This window comes from Laccaria bicolor, genomic scaffold (assembly GCF_000143565.1).
Source record: "Laccaria bicolor S238N-H82 LACBIscaffold_5 genomic scaffold, whole genome shotgun sequence".
NCBI classification, from domain to species: domain Eukaryota; kingdom Fungi; phylum Basidiomycota; class Agaricomycetes; order Agaricales; family Hydnangiaceae; genus Laccaria; species Laccaria bicolor.
Genome location: NW_001889876.1, coordinates 445,064 through 461,393, shown reverse-complemented (window position 1 = coordinate 461,393; position 16,330 = coordinate 445,064). Strand labels below are relative to the sequence as shown.

At 47.4% G+C, this 16,330-nt stretch overlaps 6 protein-coding genes across 6 annotated transcripts; 4 read left to right on the top strand and 2 right to left on the bottom strand.

Annotated features, from left to right (window-relative positions):
• Nucleotides 1-31: 31 nt before the first annotated feature.
• On the top strand, nucleotides 32-1,383 carry LACBIDRAFT_313559 (uncharacterized protein; the record flags this gene model as incomplete). The annotated part of the gene is made up of 5 exons (XM_001877653.1): nucleotides 32-244; nucleotides 297-470; nucleotides 525-1,066; nucleotides 1,118-1,194; nucleotides 1,250-1,383. The coding sequence occupies 5 exons, from the start codon at nucleotides 32-34 to the stop codon at nucleotides 1,381-1,383; spliced, it is 1,140 nt and encodes a 379-aa protein (XP_001877688.1).
• A 64-nt stretch (nucleotides 1,384-1,447) lies between these two features.
• Nucleotides 1,448-3,892, bottom strand: LACBIDRAFT_323980 (uncharacterized protein; the record flags this gene model as incomplete). The annotated part of the gene is made up of 8 exons (XM_001877277.1): nucleotides 1,448-2,854; nucleotides 2,908-3,140; nucleotides 3,182-3,257; nucleotides 3,306-3,395; nucleotides 3,449-3,507; nucleotides 3,565-3,677; nucleotides 3,733-3,812; nucleotides 3,869-3,892. The coding sequence occupies 8 exons, from the start codon at nucleotides 3,890-3,892 to the stop codon at nucleotides 1,448-1,450; spliced, it is 2,082 nt and encodes a 693-aa protein (XP_001877312.1).
• A 141-nt stretch (nucleotides 3,893-4,033) lies between these two features.
• On the top strand, nucleotides 4,034-8,752 carry CHR16205 (DNA repair protein, SNF2 family DNA-dependent ATPase; the record flags this gene model as incomplete). The annotated part of the gene is made up of 30 exons (XM_001877652.1): nucleotides 4,034-4,176; nucleotides 4,232-4,330; nucleotides 4,389-4,724; nucleotides 4,777-4,875; nucleotides 4,927-5,196; nucleotides 5,250-5,312; nucleotides 5,370-5,570; nucleotides 5,626-5,647; nucleotides 5,700-5,727; nucleotides 5,784-5,857; nucleotides 5,910-6,007; nucleotides 6,066-6,116; nucleotides 6,168-6,194; nucleotides 6,247-6,278; nucleotides 6,330-6,451; nucleotides 6,512-6,539; nucleotides 6,589-6,695; nucleotides 6,751-6,823; nucleotides 6,873-7,160; nucleotides 7,218-7,261; nucleotides 7,307-7,410; nucleotides 7,468-7,535; nucleotides 7,586-7,612; nucleotides 7,667-7,690; nucleotides 7,744-7,867; nucleotides 7,923-7,981; nucleotides 8,040-8,084; nucleotides 8,140-8,156; nucleotides 8,209-8,511; nucleotides 8,573-8,752. 30 exons carry the CDS (start codon nucleotides 4,034-4,036, stop codon nucleotides 8,750-8,752), a joined length of 3,156 nt encoding a protein of 1,051 aa, XP_001877687.1.
• Nucleotides 8,753-8,922: 170 nt separating this feature from the next.
• On the top strand, nucleotides 8,923-10,282 carry LACBIDRAFT_313556 (uncharacterized protein; the record flags this gene model as incomplete). Its single annotated transcript, XM_001877651.1, has 4 exons — nucleotides 8,923-8,958; nucleotides 9,012-9,219; nucleotides 9,276-9,727; nucleotides 9,776-10,282. The coding sequence occupies 4 exons, from the start codon at nucleotides 8,923-8,925 to the stop codon at nucleotides 10,280-10,282; spliced, it is 1,203 nt and encodes a 400-aa protein (XP_001877686.1).
• A 2,078-nt stretch (nucleotides 10,283-12,360) lies between these two features.
• Nucleotides 12,361-13,895, bottom strand: LACBIDRAFT_323978 (uncharacterized protein; the record flags this gene model as incomplete). Its single annotated transcript, XM_001877276.1, has 3 exons — nucleotides 12,361-12,591; nucleotides 12,652-13,618; nucleotides 13,705-13,895. 3 exons carry the CDS (start codon nucleotides 13,893-13,895, stop codon nucleotides 12,361-12,363), a joined length of 1,389 nt encoding a protein of 462 aa, XP_001877311.1.
• A 135-nt stretch (nucleotides 13,896-14,030) lies between these two features.
• On the top strand, nucleotides 14,031-15,377 carry LACBIDRAFT_313553 (glycosyltransferase family 76 protein; the record flags this gene model as incomplete). Its single annotated transcript, XM_001877650.1, has 3 exons — nucleotides 14,031-14,550; nucleotides 14,603-14,745; nucleotides 14,805-15,377. The coding sequence occupies 3 exons, from the start codon at nucleotides 14,031-14,033 to the stop codon at nucleotides 15,375-15,377; spliced, it is 1,236 nt and encodes a 411-aa protein (XP_001877685.1).
• Between the last annotated feature and the right edge of the window lie 953 nt (nucleotides 15,378-16,330).

Sequence of the window (16,330 nt, the reverse complement as noted above, 5' to 3'; positions counted from 1 at the left end):
GTACTTGATGAGTACTTAGCACAGACTTAGCATGATTTTGCTTCGTCGTCTTCCTTTCTCCTTGAACCACACCCGTTCCTTCACAGTCCTTGCCTTTGAATCATCTGCAGACGACACTTGCGCAGCCGTAGTTCACTCTTCAAAATCTATCCTTTCGAACGTTGTCATCAAGCAGAACAATCTACACGAGCAGTATGGAGGAATATACCCAATAACCGCCATTGATGCCCATCAGCGAAACATGGTTCATCCCCCTCATCACCTTTTAAATTTCGCATATTGACCCCCATTCCCAGCCCTACGCAGTTCGTCGCGCTCTGAAGGAAGCGAATGTCGATCTTGTAAAGGACATCAATGGCATTGCTTTCACAAGAGGCCCCGGTATGCCAGGCTGTTTGAGCGTCGGAATGAATGCAGCAAAGACACTTGCAGCAGCTTTGAACAAACCTATCGTTGGAGTTCACCATATGGTGCTTTACACCTGCACTTTGGTTGCCTACCCACTCACCACCCCTTCCTTTTAGCAAGGCCACGCCCTGACCCCTCTTTTGACATCTTCGAACCCTCCAAAGTTTCCATTTCTCAGTTTGCTGGTGTCAGGAGGCCACACACTCCTCCTTCTGGCTACTTCACTTGACTCGTTCCAAATTCTGGCTACAACTGTCGATGAAAGCATTGGAAGGGCCATAGATCAAGTATCAAAATTGTTGGATTTGAAGTGGACTTCCCTTGGCCCTGGAGATGCTCTGGAAAAATTCTGTGCTCAAAAAGTCGACACAGACTCTATCGTCATACCACTTCCTCGAGTTACTATGGCGGGGAAATTGTCTTTTTCTTATTCTGGGTTGCATTCTCGTGTCGAAAGATATATCGAAACCCTTGGTGGAATCAATAACATCGATTTGCCTACAAGGATGGCAATAGCTCGTGCGTTTCAAAAGTCTGCAATGGCACAACTCGAGGACAAGCTTCTGCTTGGATTGCAATGGTGTCAACAAAAGGATATACCTGTTAGGCATGTCGTACTTAGCGGGGGTGTGGCGAGCAATCAGTATCTTCGTGAGAGGTATCAAATTTCCATATCAACCCTTCTGTTTACTGACACTTTTTCAACCAGGCTTCACCAGTGTATATTGAAAGCAGATTTAGCTCTTTCAATTGATTTGGTGTTCCCTCCACCTCCCTTGTGCACAGGCATGGCTTTATGTTCACTTTACATGTCATCTTTGCTTGACTCGCCGCAATTCAGATAATGCGGTCATGATAGGCTGGGCTTCAATGCACCGTTTCCTGGCCAACGATTTTGACGAGTACGACATAGAGTCACGACCTAAATGGAGCATCGACCAACTTGCTAGTTCAGCGACGCGACGCACACCATAGATATACATAATCTAAAAGCGATTGGACAAAACTAGGGTATGTAGTATATTATAAAAATATGTTGTTATGTGAGATCTATAAAGTCTCTGGTGTGGGATGGATACCTCCTGGGACTTGAAGACTTTAATAAATGTGACGGGAGGTCGTCGTCAGAGTCAGTTAGATCAGGGATGTCTGCGCCATACGTGATAGGCTCAACTCTTCGGGTATAAGATGGTGCTGGGGAGGTAGACTTGTTCGTTTTGTGTCGTTTGGGAGGCTTTTCCATCTCAAGTTCGCGTTGCTCAGGTCTCCTTTTTACAGAGCAAGCTTTTAGAGGTGCGTCCAAGATTTGATCAAACAGTCGGTCAAGTTTAGAGCATGGATTGCTATCGTCTAGCTCAATCCCGTCGATAGAGGCGTCGTCATCGACACTACCGCCCTCGTCTATGGAAATGTTTCCGGGATCTGGAAATGAAAACAGGAATCCATGATTTATTTCAGACTCCACTGAGGACCCGGACACAGCGCCTAAAGAGGACTTCTCTTCAGTAGCGGAAGCCCCTTTTATCTTTCGTTTCCGCGGACGTTCCGAAGAAGCGAAATCCTCAATGATGGCTGGATGAACTTGACACAGGACAGAAGCTGGTATCCATAGCAGCAAGCTGCTGTCAGAAAGCTCTACTGACTTTTTTGTACCACGCTCAGCCTGTGAAGGTTCTGGTCGAATTCCTCGAATGCCCGACCGAGTGAGGGTGACTAATTGGCTTGGGATTATTTCGACCTGGTATTCCAGGAGGTAGTCGGTGGATGCATGCCGTCGAGTTCCCACAACTTTACGAATGAGAGGGAAGGGGTCGGGCACATCAGGTAATTGTCTCCCCCGAGTTTGTGGACCTGGATTCACGAACACCTCTGCATATCTGTCGGTTATATCCGCCTGGTTGGTGCGACCGAGATACTTTTGTATGAGGGAAGCCGGCGTCCCTACAACTAAAGTACGGGAGAGGAGAGGAGAACCTGCGTCAAGGTTGCCCATCTTTTGTTCCTTCTCATCGGCTTCGAGAACAGCACGTCGTAGAATATTCATGACGGCAGCGGGCCACATCATGCTCCTAAATCTCTTCAGTATCTCTGACGTATACCCCCATTCGAAATACTTCTCGCAGAGACCGGCGATTCGCCCGAGGTCGAGGCTACCTTTATCTCGGAGTGGGCTGCATCCTCGACTTCCGGGTTGCCCATTGTTGAGAGGGTTGGCGTACTTTTCTAACACGTCAAGGTCGGGAAAGTCGTCAGGAAGGACCATAGTGTATTTATGGGGAAGAAAACCACGAGAATTGTCCCTCAGTTCAGAGTTTATGTTTGACCTCCACTGAAATAAGAATGTGGCGAAAGCTCCCGGGGGCTGACTGTAGGCCTCCAACAATTGGTCACCGAAACCACAACGAGCGAGGCCATGAGCAAGGGCCTTTCCAACCTTGCCGACACCCTAGTATTGGACAGGGTTTAGATACAGCATCTTGCATTCAACGCTAGCCAGACCTTGTGATAGTCTCCGCCTGACAAAAGTGCAAAGAGAACGAGACCACCCCTGGTCAGAGCAATTTCTGTATTGTCTTTGACCGCTTCTGCTGTGTAGAGCATGACATGATGGGCGTCTTTTTTGTTCTCTAAATTCAACGCAGGGTTGTTTCTGTTTCCTGACAACTTGACCGACATGCTGATAGCGGATGATGAGTTGAGAACGGATTGGAAGACGTAGAGGAGGTAGCAAACTTCTTTATCACGGTGCGAGCACCAAAAATGAAAACATCACAATCATCTGACATGATTGCGTCGATGTAACCTTTCTGGTTAAGGTAAGCCAGTTCCGCTTCCGCTTCTCCTCTCGCCTAGATTATGTTTATGATTTGGCAGTGCAAACCAATTACTCTGCGTACCTCTCTCCATTCTATTCCGAACGCATCAAGGAACTCCTTGAAGTTCTTAGAAAGTGCATGAGAGCCTGACTTTCCCAACCTGCTTCCCCGCTACAATCATGGTCGGCCTGGTACCCGTATCCTCCAATACAAAGAGAACACACCTTAACCTTGGGCCGCTCCCTTCCATCGAAAACAAATAATGGCAAGATCGGTAGCTTTACTGGGGGAGAATGGGGAATTGAGATGATTGAATATGATGATAGTAAAGGTCACGCACATAAGGAAATCAATCGAAAGAAGAGAGTCCGAAGCTCCCAGTTTTCCCCACCCTTGCTAAAGGCAGCGTGGTGGAACCAAATGCTGGCGTCGATGCCAACCCTGTATGCACGCCTGAGTGCTTCAGTTGAATAAACGCGGAATCACTGAAAGTCAATTCAGAACCCACCTACGCGAAACATTCTTCTCAAATCCATCGACGACGGCAAGGTGTACCAAGGAACGAGACTTGCCAGCTTTGTTCAAGATCTTGAATGTCAGATTGATAATAATAATAAAAATAGCAATAGAGAATCAACACTTACATCCCATAATCCAGGAACTCCCATTGGGCGAGTCGAAGAGGACACAAAGGCAACACAAAGGGCAAGCCAGGGGTTTGATTTCGCGATCCGTCACATCACGTGCCGTTCATGACTGCGTTACATAACTTTTGTTTGCATCGTGACGGCCTTGCCAGTTGCTCACGAATGCCGCCCTTCCAAGAACTCCGGCCTCCCAAAAGGAAATTGGTCGACGATGAACTTTCGAGCAGGAAGCGATTTACCACAGGTCTAGGCTTAGCTGCCGCCTCCACCTCAGTAGACGAAGAACTAGTATGGATGGTACAATGGTATTGTTCCCTCTTAGATTCTTCCAAACGACCTTTTTCTCATTTGTCATTCAAGGAGAAACCGTCAATACAAGAAGCATAAAACATGGGATGGTGATGCTATTCTTGTTGTCAACCGTAGTAAATGCACCCTATTTGACTCTGAAGGCAAAATGTGAGTTCAAAAAGTTACGTTCCTGACAACTTTTACCAAAGAAGAATACATTTTGAAGCATGTCCACTGGCAAAGCCGAAGCACCCCTATTCGAAGGAAAGAGCTTTTTTGTTGGCGCCAAAGAGGTTGAACTGGATCGGCCCGTTCTAAGGACGGAGTTTCTTTCAGGTCAATGCTTTGGCCGGCACAATAGCATTCAAGGACGTGATGCGTTTGAAACTCAAAACGATTTGGCTCACGTGAAGAAATTTGTTTCTCCCGTCGTGATGAAGAAGCCATTAGAAGGGGCGCCCCCTGGCGTCCGCGCAGGATGTCTGAAATCAGAGAATGGGCCCCCACAGAATTTCGATGGAGTGGCTTCGAACGTTCGAAAGTCTTACTGGACTGCCAATTGGTGTGTGCACTCCGTAACATCCTTACTGTTTGACCACTAAGGATGTCCCTAGGAGGAAACAACAAAACAAAAAGCATAAAACTTGGGACGGAGACGCATATATATCGCATGAAGGCGACAAGTTGACGATGATAAGTGAAGATGGTAAAATGTGGGTCAGGTGCTTGATTAAAATATTACAACCTTGTCTGACTTATCATAGCATGGGAAGCACCGCTTGGAAGGGAGAGCTCCTCTGCGCGGGCTACAGTGCATATATTAGCGGGAAGGAATTCCAACTTGATTGCGAAATTTCTAGGTCGCAGCTTCCCGACATGAAAGAGATCAGTCTGCCTGAAGAGTCAACCTCCCATGTCGAAGATCCCCTACATTTTAGCGGTCAAGGGTCGACGACGAACCCATCCGTTGCTCATGAGTTTATTTCCCCTGCGTCTTTCTATGCAATACCAAAATCTAAGCCCAAAGGCCCACTGTCAGTAATATCTTCATTTACACCCCTCCCTTTGACATCGTTGTTTCTCTCAGGCACGATCCCGATGCCGCTGATGCCGTTGTTATGAAATTCCCAAGTAAAGAACATACGAAAAGGTTTAATACTTAGTATGTGGTCACCTTTTTTTTCCGCTCAAGCTTCTCAGAAAGTAGCAATCTCAATGTCGTGCCTGTTGTTTTGGACCCCATACTCTCACGGCGAATGAGGCCACACCAGAAAGAAGGTTGGCTAACCGGTGTTTCGTCGGTCAGGCTCTATTCTGAACAACTCTCACAAGGTGTCATGTTTCTGTATGAGTGTGTTATGGGCCTGAGGAAGCATGAAGGTCAAGGTTGTATTCTCGCCGATGAGATGTGAGAATCTTATCCTCATTCATTCAACTATTTTCCCACTGTACATCAATGGCAGGGGTCTCGGGAAGACGTTACAAGTGGGTTAATAAGTGCAAGCCATTCTTTTCACTTAGCTCAATTAAATGATAGACGATCGCCTTGATCTGGACATTGCTCAGTTCGTTGTTATTAGAAAAACCTCTCACTTCCCGCTCACACACCTTGCTTTATCAGAACAAAATTTATATGGTAGCAAAGAGCCAGCAGCCAAGAAAGTTCTTATCGTGTGTCCTGTGTCCTTGACTACCGTACGTCGAGAATGTCTCAAGTGAATATAAAGCTGAGGGATTATCATCTCAGAATTGGAAGGCCGAGTTCAATAAATGGCTTGGAAAAGATCGTGTCGGGGTCGTGATCTGCGAGAAAGACAAAAGCCGCGTCAACCAATTTTTTTACAAGTCAGCAGTATAGCACTCCTTTCACGCGCGATATTTTCTCATCAATCTTTTTCTTCAGCAAAAACCAGCATGTTTTGGTCATCGGTTACGAGCGGCTTCGAACAGTTATGTAAGATATGGTTAGGTGGTTAAACTGACCTTTATCTTACAAATTTCTCAGAGACACTCTTTCGTCAGGCGTGTCCGTGCAAGTCTCCCTTGTTGCAACATATCTCTTTTTAAGGAATTCTATCACATAGCCCAGCGATTGACTTGATTGTATGCGATGAAGGTATTCAATGCCTGCTTTAATCTTTGGTCTAATGGCTGACCGTGTGCGTAGGTCATAGGTTAAAGTCCGCTAACAACAAGACGACTGCTATACTCAAAGCTCTTCGAACTCCTCGACGCGTCATCCTCTCAGGTACCCCGATTCAGAATGATCTTGGAGAATTCCATGCGATGGCAAGTTTGGTGGCTCATCCCCCTTATTTTTGTTTGATTACTTGACATTATTCCGAACAGGCTGAATTTTGTAACCCCGGCTTGCTTGGTAGGTGTTCTACTTGATCAAAACATCGACTTTCATACCCATTCTGTAGATGATTACAATGTTTTCCGTCGAGTTTATGAGTCGCCAATCTTGAAGAGTCGAGCTCCAGATGCCTCTGCAAAAGAGATCGAGATTGGCGAGACACGCACAGCTCAGGTACTGAGCGAACCTGTCGCCCATTACCAGTACTCATATGAATTTCTGTTCTAAGTTGCTTTCGATTTCCAACAGTTTTGTTCTCAGGAGAGACGCCACCCTTCTCAAAAACCATCTTCCTCCCAAATGCAAGTGTAGCAATTAGGCCTATCCGCCGTTGCTTACGTGACCATGCAGATGAATACGTGGTTTTTGTCACCCCAACTGCCCTCCAATTATCTATGTTCTCAAAAATCCTCCGGCCTGACAGGCTGATTGATCTTGTGCAGAGCTCAACAGCAGAGTCTCTTGCTTTAATAAACATTTTGACGAAAATCAGCAATAGTCCAATATTATTGAAAGCGGCGGCGGATAAGGCCAAGATCAAGACAAGCGGTGATGCTCCGTACATCCTAAGAACTGGAGTTGACGAAGCATTGGGGTTACTCCCGGACACCACTCATTTTGGGGACTTTTCATTGAGCGGTAACATTTTTTCATCATAGTTCCATTGATGATGAATACCAACTTTTCGCGAACTAGGGAAGCTTATCGCTCTTGCAAAGTTATTGACCATCATCCGCCACGTATGTCCCTCCCGTTTGGTGTTTATGATTTTGACGAAGGATTAGACCACTGAAGAAAAATGCGTCCTGGTTTCTCATTATACATCGACGCTGAACATACTAGAGGCCTTCTGTCAGAAAAAGGGTTATTCGTATTACCGATTAGATGGGTGGGGAATTTCCGTTCATTACTGATTTGCATGATCACCCACGGTACGCGGACACAGGCAAACTCCGCAAGTCAAGAGACAAGAATACGTTAACGCTTTCAACAACGTGTCTCAAAGAAGTAGCTGTAAGCTACTCTTGATTGCTTTTGGAACGATTTAGACCATTTTCGAGCAGTCATATTTCTACTCAGCTCAAAAGCTGGTTGGTTTTTTCCTTTTCTCTTCGTGCTGTAAGCCAGCTTATCAACATGCGTAGGAGGGCTTGGAATCAATCTCATTGGTATGCACCCAAAGGCACTCTGCTTCAACGAAAACTGAGTGCAACATTGAAAGGTGCTTCAAGACTTTGCTTGATAGACTCCGACTGGAATCCCAGGTTAGTTGGACGGCGAACACAATTGACACCGACGCTGATTTCAGACAGTCACGATTTGCAATCTATGGCGAGATGCCACCGGTGAATAGTTTGCAACGTCAAATCTTGACTTCTCTCTTACCAGTCTACCATGTAGGGATGGACAAAAACGACCCGTGTTCATATACCGGTTCCTGACAACTGGTGCAATCGACGGTAAGAGGCGCATATACAGGAATGAATCAGTATTGAGCCTGGCTTGAATGACGAATAGAAAAAATCTATCAAAGACAAGTCACTAAACTCGGATTGAGCGCATGTAAAATTATTCCTCTCCTTGCCATTATTCGTCCTTTCTAACGTTGTGTCTTCAGCTCTCATTGGATCGGCGGTAAATATTTTTCATTGCAGAGAAAGCTGACCATCAGGCTCATCCATTCTAGGGCTCGTCGTCCGCATCTAAAACTGATTCATTTTCTCGCAAAGAGGTACATATACAGCTCCAGTTTCATTTCAAAAATTCAACCGATGTACAGCTCCGGGATATCTTTCGCATCCATCCTGACACCATATGCAACACGCATGACTTGCTCGAGTGCCAATGCGAAGAGTCGGGTGGCCGCCCCTCGGATACTTGCGAAGAAGTACAACCTGTGGACCCCAACACGGAGGATAATGTGTTGGAGAGGGGATTTATTGCAGCATCGAATGTGAAAATGGACGCGTCAGACCCTGTGGACACAGCGGTAGGTGATTGATATACAGCTCGAGTTGATAGCTGACGGGTTATTGTCTCCGTAACTTCAGAAGAAGAAAGCTGCTTTGGCGTTGCTGAGCGAATGGAAGCATATCAATTGTCAGAGATCTGGGTGTCACGACCTCATTCACGACCATGCTCTTCGCAAACTTGTGCAGGAGGGAGAGGAGGCAGGCGGAAGTATATCATTTCTGTTTGAGAAAGGGAGCGAATCATCAGAAGAGGAGTGAATGATAAATTTGTAAATAATTTGGCATGTCACTTTGCCGGAGTGGTTAACGGGATCGCCTGCTAATAAAATATTAGATAAGCGGTTGGTCTTTGACCGCGAGTGTTCGAATCGCTCAGGTGACGAATTTTTGTTTTATTGAATTAAATTAAATCTCTCCTTCTTACCGCGATGAGCGGCAATAAGTATGCAGATTTGCCAGACATCGTTCGTCTTTCGTCCTCCCTATTTTCTGCTCTGCTCATATCTCTTTCCTTTAGGACACCGCCCCCGACATCTACGAGACAGAAGACATCTTCTCATCTTCTCATCCCAACGATGGTGGCTCAAGTGACGAAGACGTCGCCATCGCTCGTACAACCGTCAAAGGCAGAACAGATTTAAACATGGGAGACGAGCTCGACCTCAGCAATTTACTTGCAACAGAGGAAGCTAGCAAGAAATTTATAAAGGCAGAGAGGAGACGTGGTTTGTTCAGGTTCTCCAGTCTACCCAGCTGATCTCTCTTACTTTCTATCGCACAGATCGGAACAAGAACCAATATACTTACCTTCATTCACCTACTTCCCCCACAGCGACCGTGAAATCACGCAATCCCCCCCTCTCTCAGAGGCTTCGTGCGTTGCAATCCGAACTGGCATCCCTTGAAGAGGAACTCTCTGATCCTTCGAATCCGTTGTTACAAAAAGAGAGAGATGAAGAGAGTCTCGACCCCGGAGAGCTTATTAGAGGTCTAGTTGACGTTCGGGGAAGGTTGGAAAAAATAAGGAAGGAAAAGGAAGGCCGAAGCAAATTAGTTGGCGTGATTATTGGCGACACTGGGAGCGTTGACCGAGGGGAACAAGACAAGGAGAATCAACGTATTGAAGATACCAAGCCATCTAGTGACAAAACTCTTCACAGCGTCGTTGACATGGATAGGCGCGTGGGAGAATTGGAGAAACTGGTGGGCGCCTCCAGCGCAACTCTGGACGAGGTATCGACCATTTCAAATGCGACATCTTTCGTGCTCACCGCCCCTTAGACCTCACCTCTTCCCTCCCCGCTTCTTCCACTGATTACGCGTCTGAATAGTCAGTTGACGCTTCTCACACAACCGCGGCATATTGACTCCATATCTCGCCGGCTTAAGCTTCTGCTATCCGATCTTGATCGTGCATCGGCTGCCCAGCACCATCGTCGACACCCCTCACAACCCATTGCCATCCCACAACCCTCTCCGCTCTCAGAGCAACTGCTCCCTCTTCTTTCCAGGCTGGGACCTTCGTTGCCGCACATTCCACATATTCTGGCACGCTTACGCACGCTCTCCATGCTGCATACTGCAGCTGCGGACTTCAAGAACTCGCTTGGAGACTTGGAACAAGACCAGAAAAAGATGCGTAGCGCCCTTGAAGAACTTGAAGAGGCCGTATGCACGATTGAGAAAAGTATGGAAGACAATCGACAAGTGGTCAAAGGGAATGTTACAGGACTGGAGGACCGAGTCAGTGTGTTGCTGAAAAGGCTTCAAGATGCACGTTTGGCTTAGCCCGCCGATCCAAATAGGGCTAATAATAGAACATCCCTTTTCTGCACAAGTTAAAGTCCTATTTCGGAACTTGGTCGCGATACTTCCCTTGGAGCTTTAAAGAGTCCCACAATGCTCACCCTCTTTGCTTTCCAACTCCTTGACGGCCCCACTTTCGTTTACTATGTACCCTTCAAATCAAGTCTTTTCTGCATTTTCCTTCATCACCGTCGTTTTGGCTTTAGTCCCTTTACCCTGGCATCTAGAAGGTGAGTCGCAGGGACTCTTTTGTTCCCAAGATGTAGGGTGACGAAAAGAGATAAAAAAACAGCATGGAACACTGGAACGTGCCTCTTCACGATATGGACAGCCTTGGCTTCCCTCAATTTCTTCATCAACTCAATCATCTGGAACGGTAACGTCGTAAATTGGGCACCAGTGTGGTGCGACATATGTCAGTACAACCCCCCTGAGCTACTTCCCTCCCCCCCCCTCTTGTACTTGATTGATCTCACGCGCCATCTGCACCAGCTGCTAAAATTATTGTTGGAAATTCTGTTGCATTCCCCGCTGCATCACTCTGTATCAACCGTCGCCTTTACCATATCGCCTGTGTTAGCCGTTGTGTCCCTCCGACAAGAGGTGAAGTAAGTTGTCTATTCAACTCCCTTAAGTAAACCGGTTTTTGATCTTCTCCATCTAGAAACTTCGTGCAGTCTGTGTTGATTTGGCGATCGGGGTCGGGATCCCCATCATCGTTATGGTTCTTCGTGCGTTGTTTATAAGTTAATTCTTAATCATTCCACTGACAACGTCATTGCGCCTAGAGTACGTGGTACAGGGTCATCGCTTCGACATCTTTGAAGATATCGGCTGTTATCCGTTTTCCTACAACACGCCCTTGACATTTGTACTCCTTGACGGCCCACCTACTGTCATTAGTATTTTCTCCGGGACCTACTCCGGTTCGTGCTCGTAATGCAGGCAGCAGTGCTGGAATTTAATTATCCCCAGTGATGACGATTCTCCTTTTTCAAAAGAGACGGACGGAATTCAAGGAAATTCTCTCGTCCAACGCAAATCTTAATTCCCGTCGATATTTTCGGCTCATGGCGTTGGCCGGAGTCCAGGTTGTGTGCAGTTTTCCGTTGACATTGGCCCTTCTCTGTATCAACGCCACTTCATTCGAAATTCGCCCATGGATATCATGGGAAGACACTCATTTTGGTAGGTCTTTCGTCAGGGAGGGCTACCTTGTCTTAGACCGTTTTAGGCTTTTCGCGTGTTGACCAATTCCCCTCCGTTGTATGGCGCAATCAAGCAACGGGGGCAATCCTGGAGTTGACACGTTGGCTCGTAGTTGCTTGTGGTTTTATTTTCTTCGCCTTTTTTGGGTTTGCGGATGAAGCACTGAAGCACTACAAGATTGCTTTTGACTCTATCGCGAGGTTTTCGACATCGAGGCTCCGTGCCAAACTTGGAACCTCAAATTCATCAACTGCCTGGTATGAAAATTCACCGTTTGGGCTTCCTTTTTTAACCAAAAATGTCTCTTGTAGGCTTGGAAAGTTCAAAGTATCGTCCGAAAACAACAGCACGGATACAGTCCTGCCAATTTGTGTTCAACGACATGTGGGGAAGTGCGATTCAAACGACACTCTTTCTGTTTTTTCTGCGAAAAAACAAAATCATCTTTTGGATGATTCTTCTCTGAAATCAACCTCGCCCTACGCCCCGGACCAATCTGACACCACCATTGTGGGAGGGCCACCGAAACCTCTGCCATCTCTGCCATCCGAGCAACACATTTCCTTCCCTATATCGCCTACAGCATCCACATCATTCCTTGATCTTTCATGTCCCAGCGATCAGGTGTAAGGTCGCCTCTTAATGCACTGGACACTTTTCGTATATCAATGTAGCCGATAATATACACATGTATTTTTACGTCCCGAAACATATCATACCTAGCGAACTGTCACTAATCTCCCGTTGAACAACTTGACAACAGTAAATACATGGTGAGGGAGTGTCGATGTTAACAGATACATTGCGAAAAAATTATAACGAATTACTCATCAATCAAAAATAAGGACCAATCACGGTACTACAGATTGTGTAGCACCTTTTGCCAAAGCCAATTTAAGTCTCTGCCGCAAAGGGTTTTCAGGTGGATTGTCAACATTAGTAGGTATGTCGAGGATATTTGTGGGCGGAACGGCGTCCAGTGAGGACGTAGGCTCTCTCGTGATCCCCACACAATCCGTGTCCACGACATCTACGATCTCACTGAGAAAGGCGACTCGAGTCCACCTCCTGTAACGGGTGTACTGAAGGAGTTGATAAAAAGGTCAGAAACAGTGATGAGGAGATGATCATATGAAGCCAACCTTCCCCATTCCACCACGACTACCTTGGCCTTCCCACTTGTTATCGCCATAAACCCAACCATCAGCGTCCGTGCTGGACTCCTCTTCAATACCGTCTTCGACATCCTCCGGCTGTCCTTCGTCAGATATTTTATCGGGGGGAGTTGAGCTGACGTTTCCTAAACTCCCTGATTCACGAAACATTCCCGCCGCCTTCAGCAAACGGCTTCCATTCGAATTATCTTCTTTGATTGCAGGAAGGGGGCGCTCAATGCGACTTAACCCGCCTCCACTTTTCCGAACCAAGACGCGCCACTCCGGTTCCTCCCATTTCCATGTTGCGGTCCGCTTTAGCGTTCGGCCATTTCCGTCTGGGAGATACACAGTGGTAATATTGGGGAGGGAGAAAGCATTTGGCGGGGAGACAGGATGTTGAGCTGCAGAACACCACGATGGGCGTTCTCCGGGCAGAAGGGCAGCGGTCCAATCCAACCCCATCCACCAACGTTGGTTCTCATAGATTGTAAAGAGAAACCGGATGGATCGAACGGGATTGGTTGAGGAGATTTTTGGTTGGAGTGAAAGGGTTCGTGACGGAAGTGGTTGCCCAGTCAAGCGCGCCCAACCAGCGTACAAAGTCCAGCGAAACCAAGCACTACGCCAAACGGTGGCACGGAGAATGGTTGCCCAAGGGGCGCGCCATGTGAGGATGACGGTTCCGACGACGGCGAAGATCACAGAAAGGGAAAGGTAGCAGGTCAAGAAAAGATAGGGAATATAAGAAAGAATGACTACGCGTAGAAGGATGCTGAGTGAGATGGCGGGCAGAGGGGCGAATTGAGGGAATAGAGATTGAATGATAGTCAAGTCTGTGATGATAGCCTGAAGGGCATACTCCGTGACGGGAGCCAGAGCATTCGACGGTCGAGCATTTTGTCGACGGTTCGTAAAAGGTAAAATTACGAGTAAAACGAGGGGTAGAAAGAAACTGTGTCGAAAACGTCAGCGGCGAGGACACGACAAGAAGATATTGAGTACCGTAGAGTTGACTTGCCCAATAAACACAGAGCCCACCAACCCCCAACTACGAGCCAGCTCTCGAACCAGGACGATCTCCAGCTAATCACCACGGCTGTCCGTTTCAGCAGCGAGATGTATGGCGCCAGGTGGATGAGTGCCGTGGTCAGCTGCGAAGGAACACTACTCAGGAAGTCGGAGAGGAGGGGAACAGCGCTCGTGGCTGCTGCAGACGACATCCCAGCCATGGAAATGATCAGGGGATGATGCAGAGCGTCGTGAATGCAGTGTATGTAGAAATCACACGAACAGTACGCCGGCGTCGCGTCAAACACGCGTCAACCTCGACGACGACGACGTCGATACCATCAACGACGAAGACCATGCCACTGACGACGACGACAACAACAAAAAACGCGCTAATAGTTCACCGTCACCAATCACTCCTTCTCCGGCTCGCTGTGTTGTCCAGAGCTGTTACCTTCATTCTCCTGCAACTCGCCGTTCGACTTGCTCTCTTTGATGCGTCGCCCCTCCTTGTCTCTGCAGGACGACCTTTCTTGCGCTGGGATACATTCCATTTTCTCCATGTTGCTGAGCAAGGATATGCTTATGAGCATGAGTGGGCCTTTTTCCCTGGCGTTCCCATCGTTATGCGTGCCATGGCCAGACTCGTCCGTCTGGTACACACCTCAGAACATCGCTCTGATCTCTTGCTGGGGGGTGTGGCCGCAGCCGTCACTTGCGATACAACTCGCACCTTTTATGCACTCTCCCTACATCATTTGCAGACTCCCCAATTAGCGTTCCTGGCTTCGCTACTCTCCTTGCTCCCCAGCAGTCCCGTCACACTACAGTATGCGCCATACAGTGAACCATTTTTTACTTATTTCTCTTACAAAGGTGAGTCACTGTTTTGTAGCCTCTTTACGTTGCTACTAAAATACTACAAAAGGCATGCTTTCTTGTGCGCGCGAGCAATGGATTCTTGCCGCCATCTTTTTTGCCATCGCCGGATCCTTCAGATCGAACGGTATCTTTCTTTCTGGATTCCTTCTCTGGGGCATGGTGATTCAGCCCTACCTTCAAAGTGGAAAAGTGACGTACTTTTGCATTCACTTTTCTTTTTTCCTTCGTTCATTCGTCTCTTTTCTCAGATGGCTCCCGGAACACTCCTTGCGTCGATCGGTCTAACCGCACTTGTAACCTCCCCTTTCATATACCATCAATACGCGGCCTTCGCTGCGTTTTGCACAACACCCATGCCCTACCCGGATTGGTGTGATCACATTCCACCGTCAATCTACACACACGTCCAATCGAAATATTGGAATGTAGGCTTCTTTCGTTATTGGGTGACTCCTCAAATCCCCAACTTCTTGATTGCAGCCCCTCCTCTCCTTGGCCTTTGTGCTTTTTCTGCTCATTACCTGACAAGAAACCTATATTCTCGCCTCTGCGCAACGTCCTCAGATAAAGATAACGATCCCTTCCTGCGTAGTTCTATTGCGCCGCATATACTCCACGCGAGTTTGATATGTGTAATTCTCCTCTTTGCCTCGCACACTCAGATTGTCCTACGTCTCGCTGCTTCCATGCCAGCGACCTACTGGGCAGCTGTTTGGCTTATGTTCGCCCATCCAGTCTGGGGTTTCTCATGGGTCTTGTGGAGCTTCTCGTGGGGTCTTATTGCCATCATCTTATGGGGTGTATTTCTCCCGCCCGCGTAACTAGTTACATTTTTGCGTAGGTCACTTCTGACTGTGCTAGCACGATGTTGAATATTGAATTGCTCATCCCTACAGAGTCAGACTGATGAAATGAACGAGTAGTAGTTACAAAGCATCACAGGATGAGAAAACAGCCTTCGGAAAACCAACGGAGAAATGCGACAGGAAAGCCATACGTTTAACAAAGTTACTTAACTATAGGAACAGACAGCATTTAATCGCTGTTTAAGCAAGTCGGAGCTAGCTGCTGCCGGGGCCGCCGTGAGTTTCTGAATAGACGCAAGATGAGCTTTGATCAGAGCATGTGTATCGTAGTAACCTCACCAATTGATAGATTCTGAGGCACAGATGACCTGGTATACGGGGAGGTAGTGACGGACGTGGAAGAGCTGGCGTATGTGGAAGAGCTGGCGTATGTAGAAGAGCTGGCGTATATGAAGCTGGCACTGGACGAAGTGTTGTTTGCAGAGATCTCCTTTGCCTTGGCCATCAATGCGGATGAGCTAAGCGCAAGATTGTATGTGGTCGGCACAGAACGCTGGTTCAGCTTGAGCCAAGGTACTTTATAACCTCCTTGTCCAATTCGAATACTCGACGCGGCGGCAATGTCGAGAATTCCAAGCGGAATGATCCCAAGAGATGCAATTGCTCCTTGGGTGAGCAAAACATTCCCGAAGGTGCCAGAGTTGACTGTGTGTCCTGGGGGTACAACAAAACTCGAAAATGGTTGTGAGAATTGAGCAAATGTCTCCCCATTTACACCCGCGTCGGACTGAACAGCCTCCAAGACAAGGTCGGCGTTCAGAGGATTGTATACCTTTTGTTCGTCAAAGATGAAAGACAGCGATGGCGGGAGAGGAAGAGCACTAACGTCAAAGTCGACTGAGACCATGTTCGTGACCAAGGAGTCCAACGTAATCGTCACAGTTATATGAGTGATCAGAGTTGGTTGA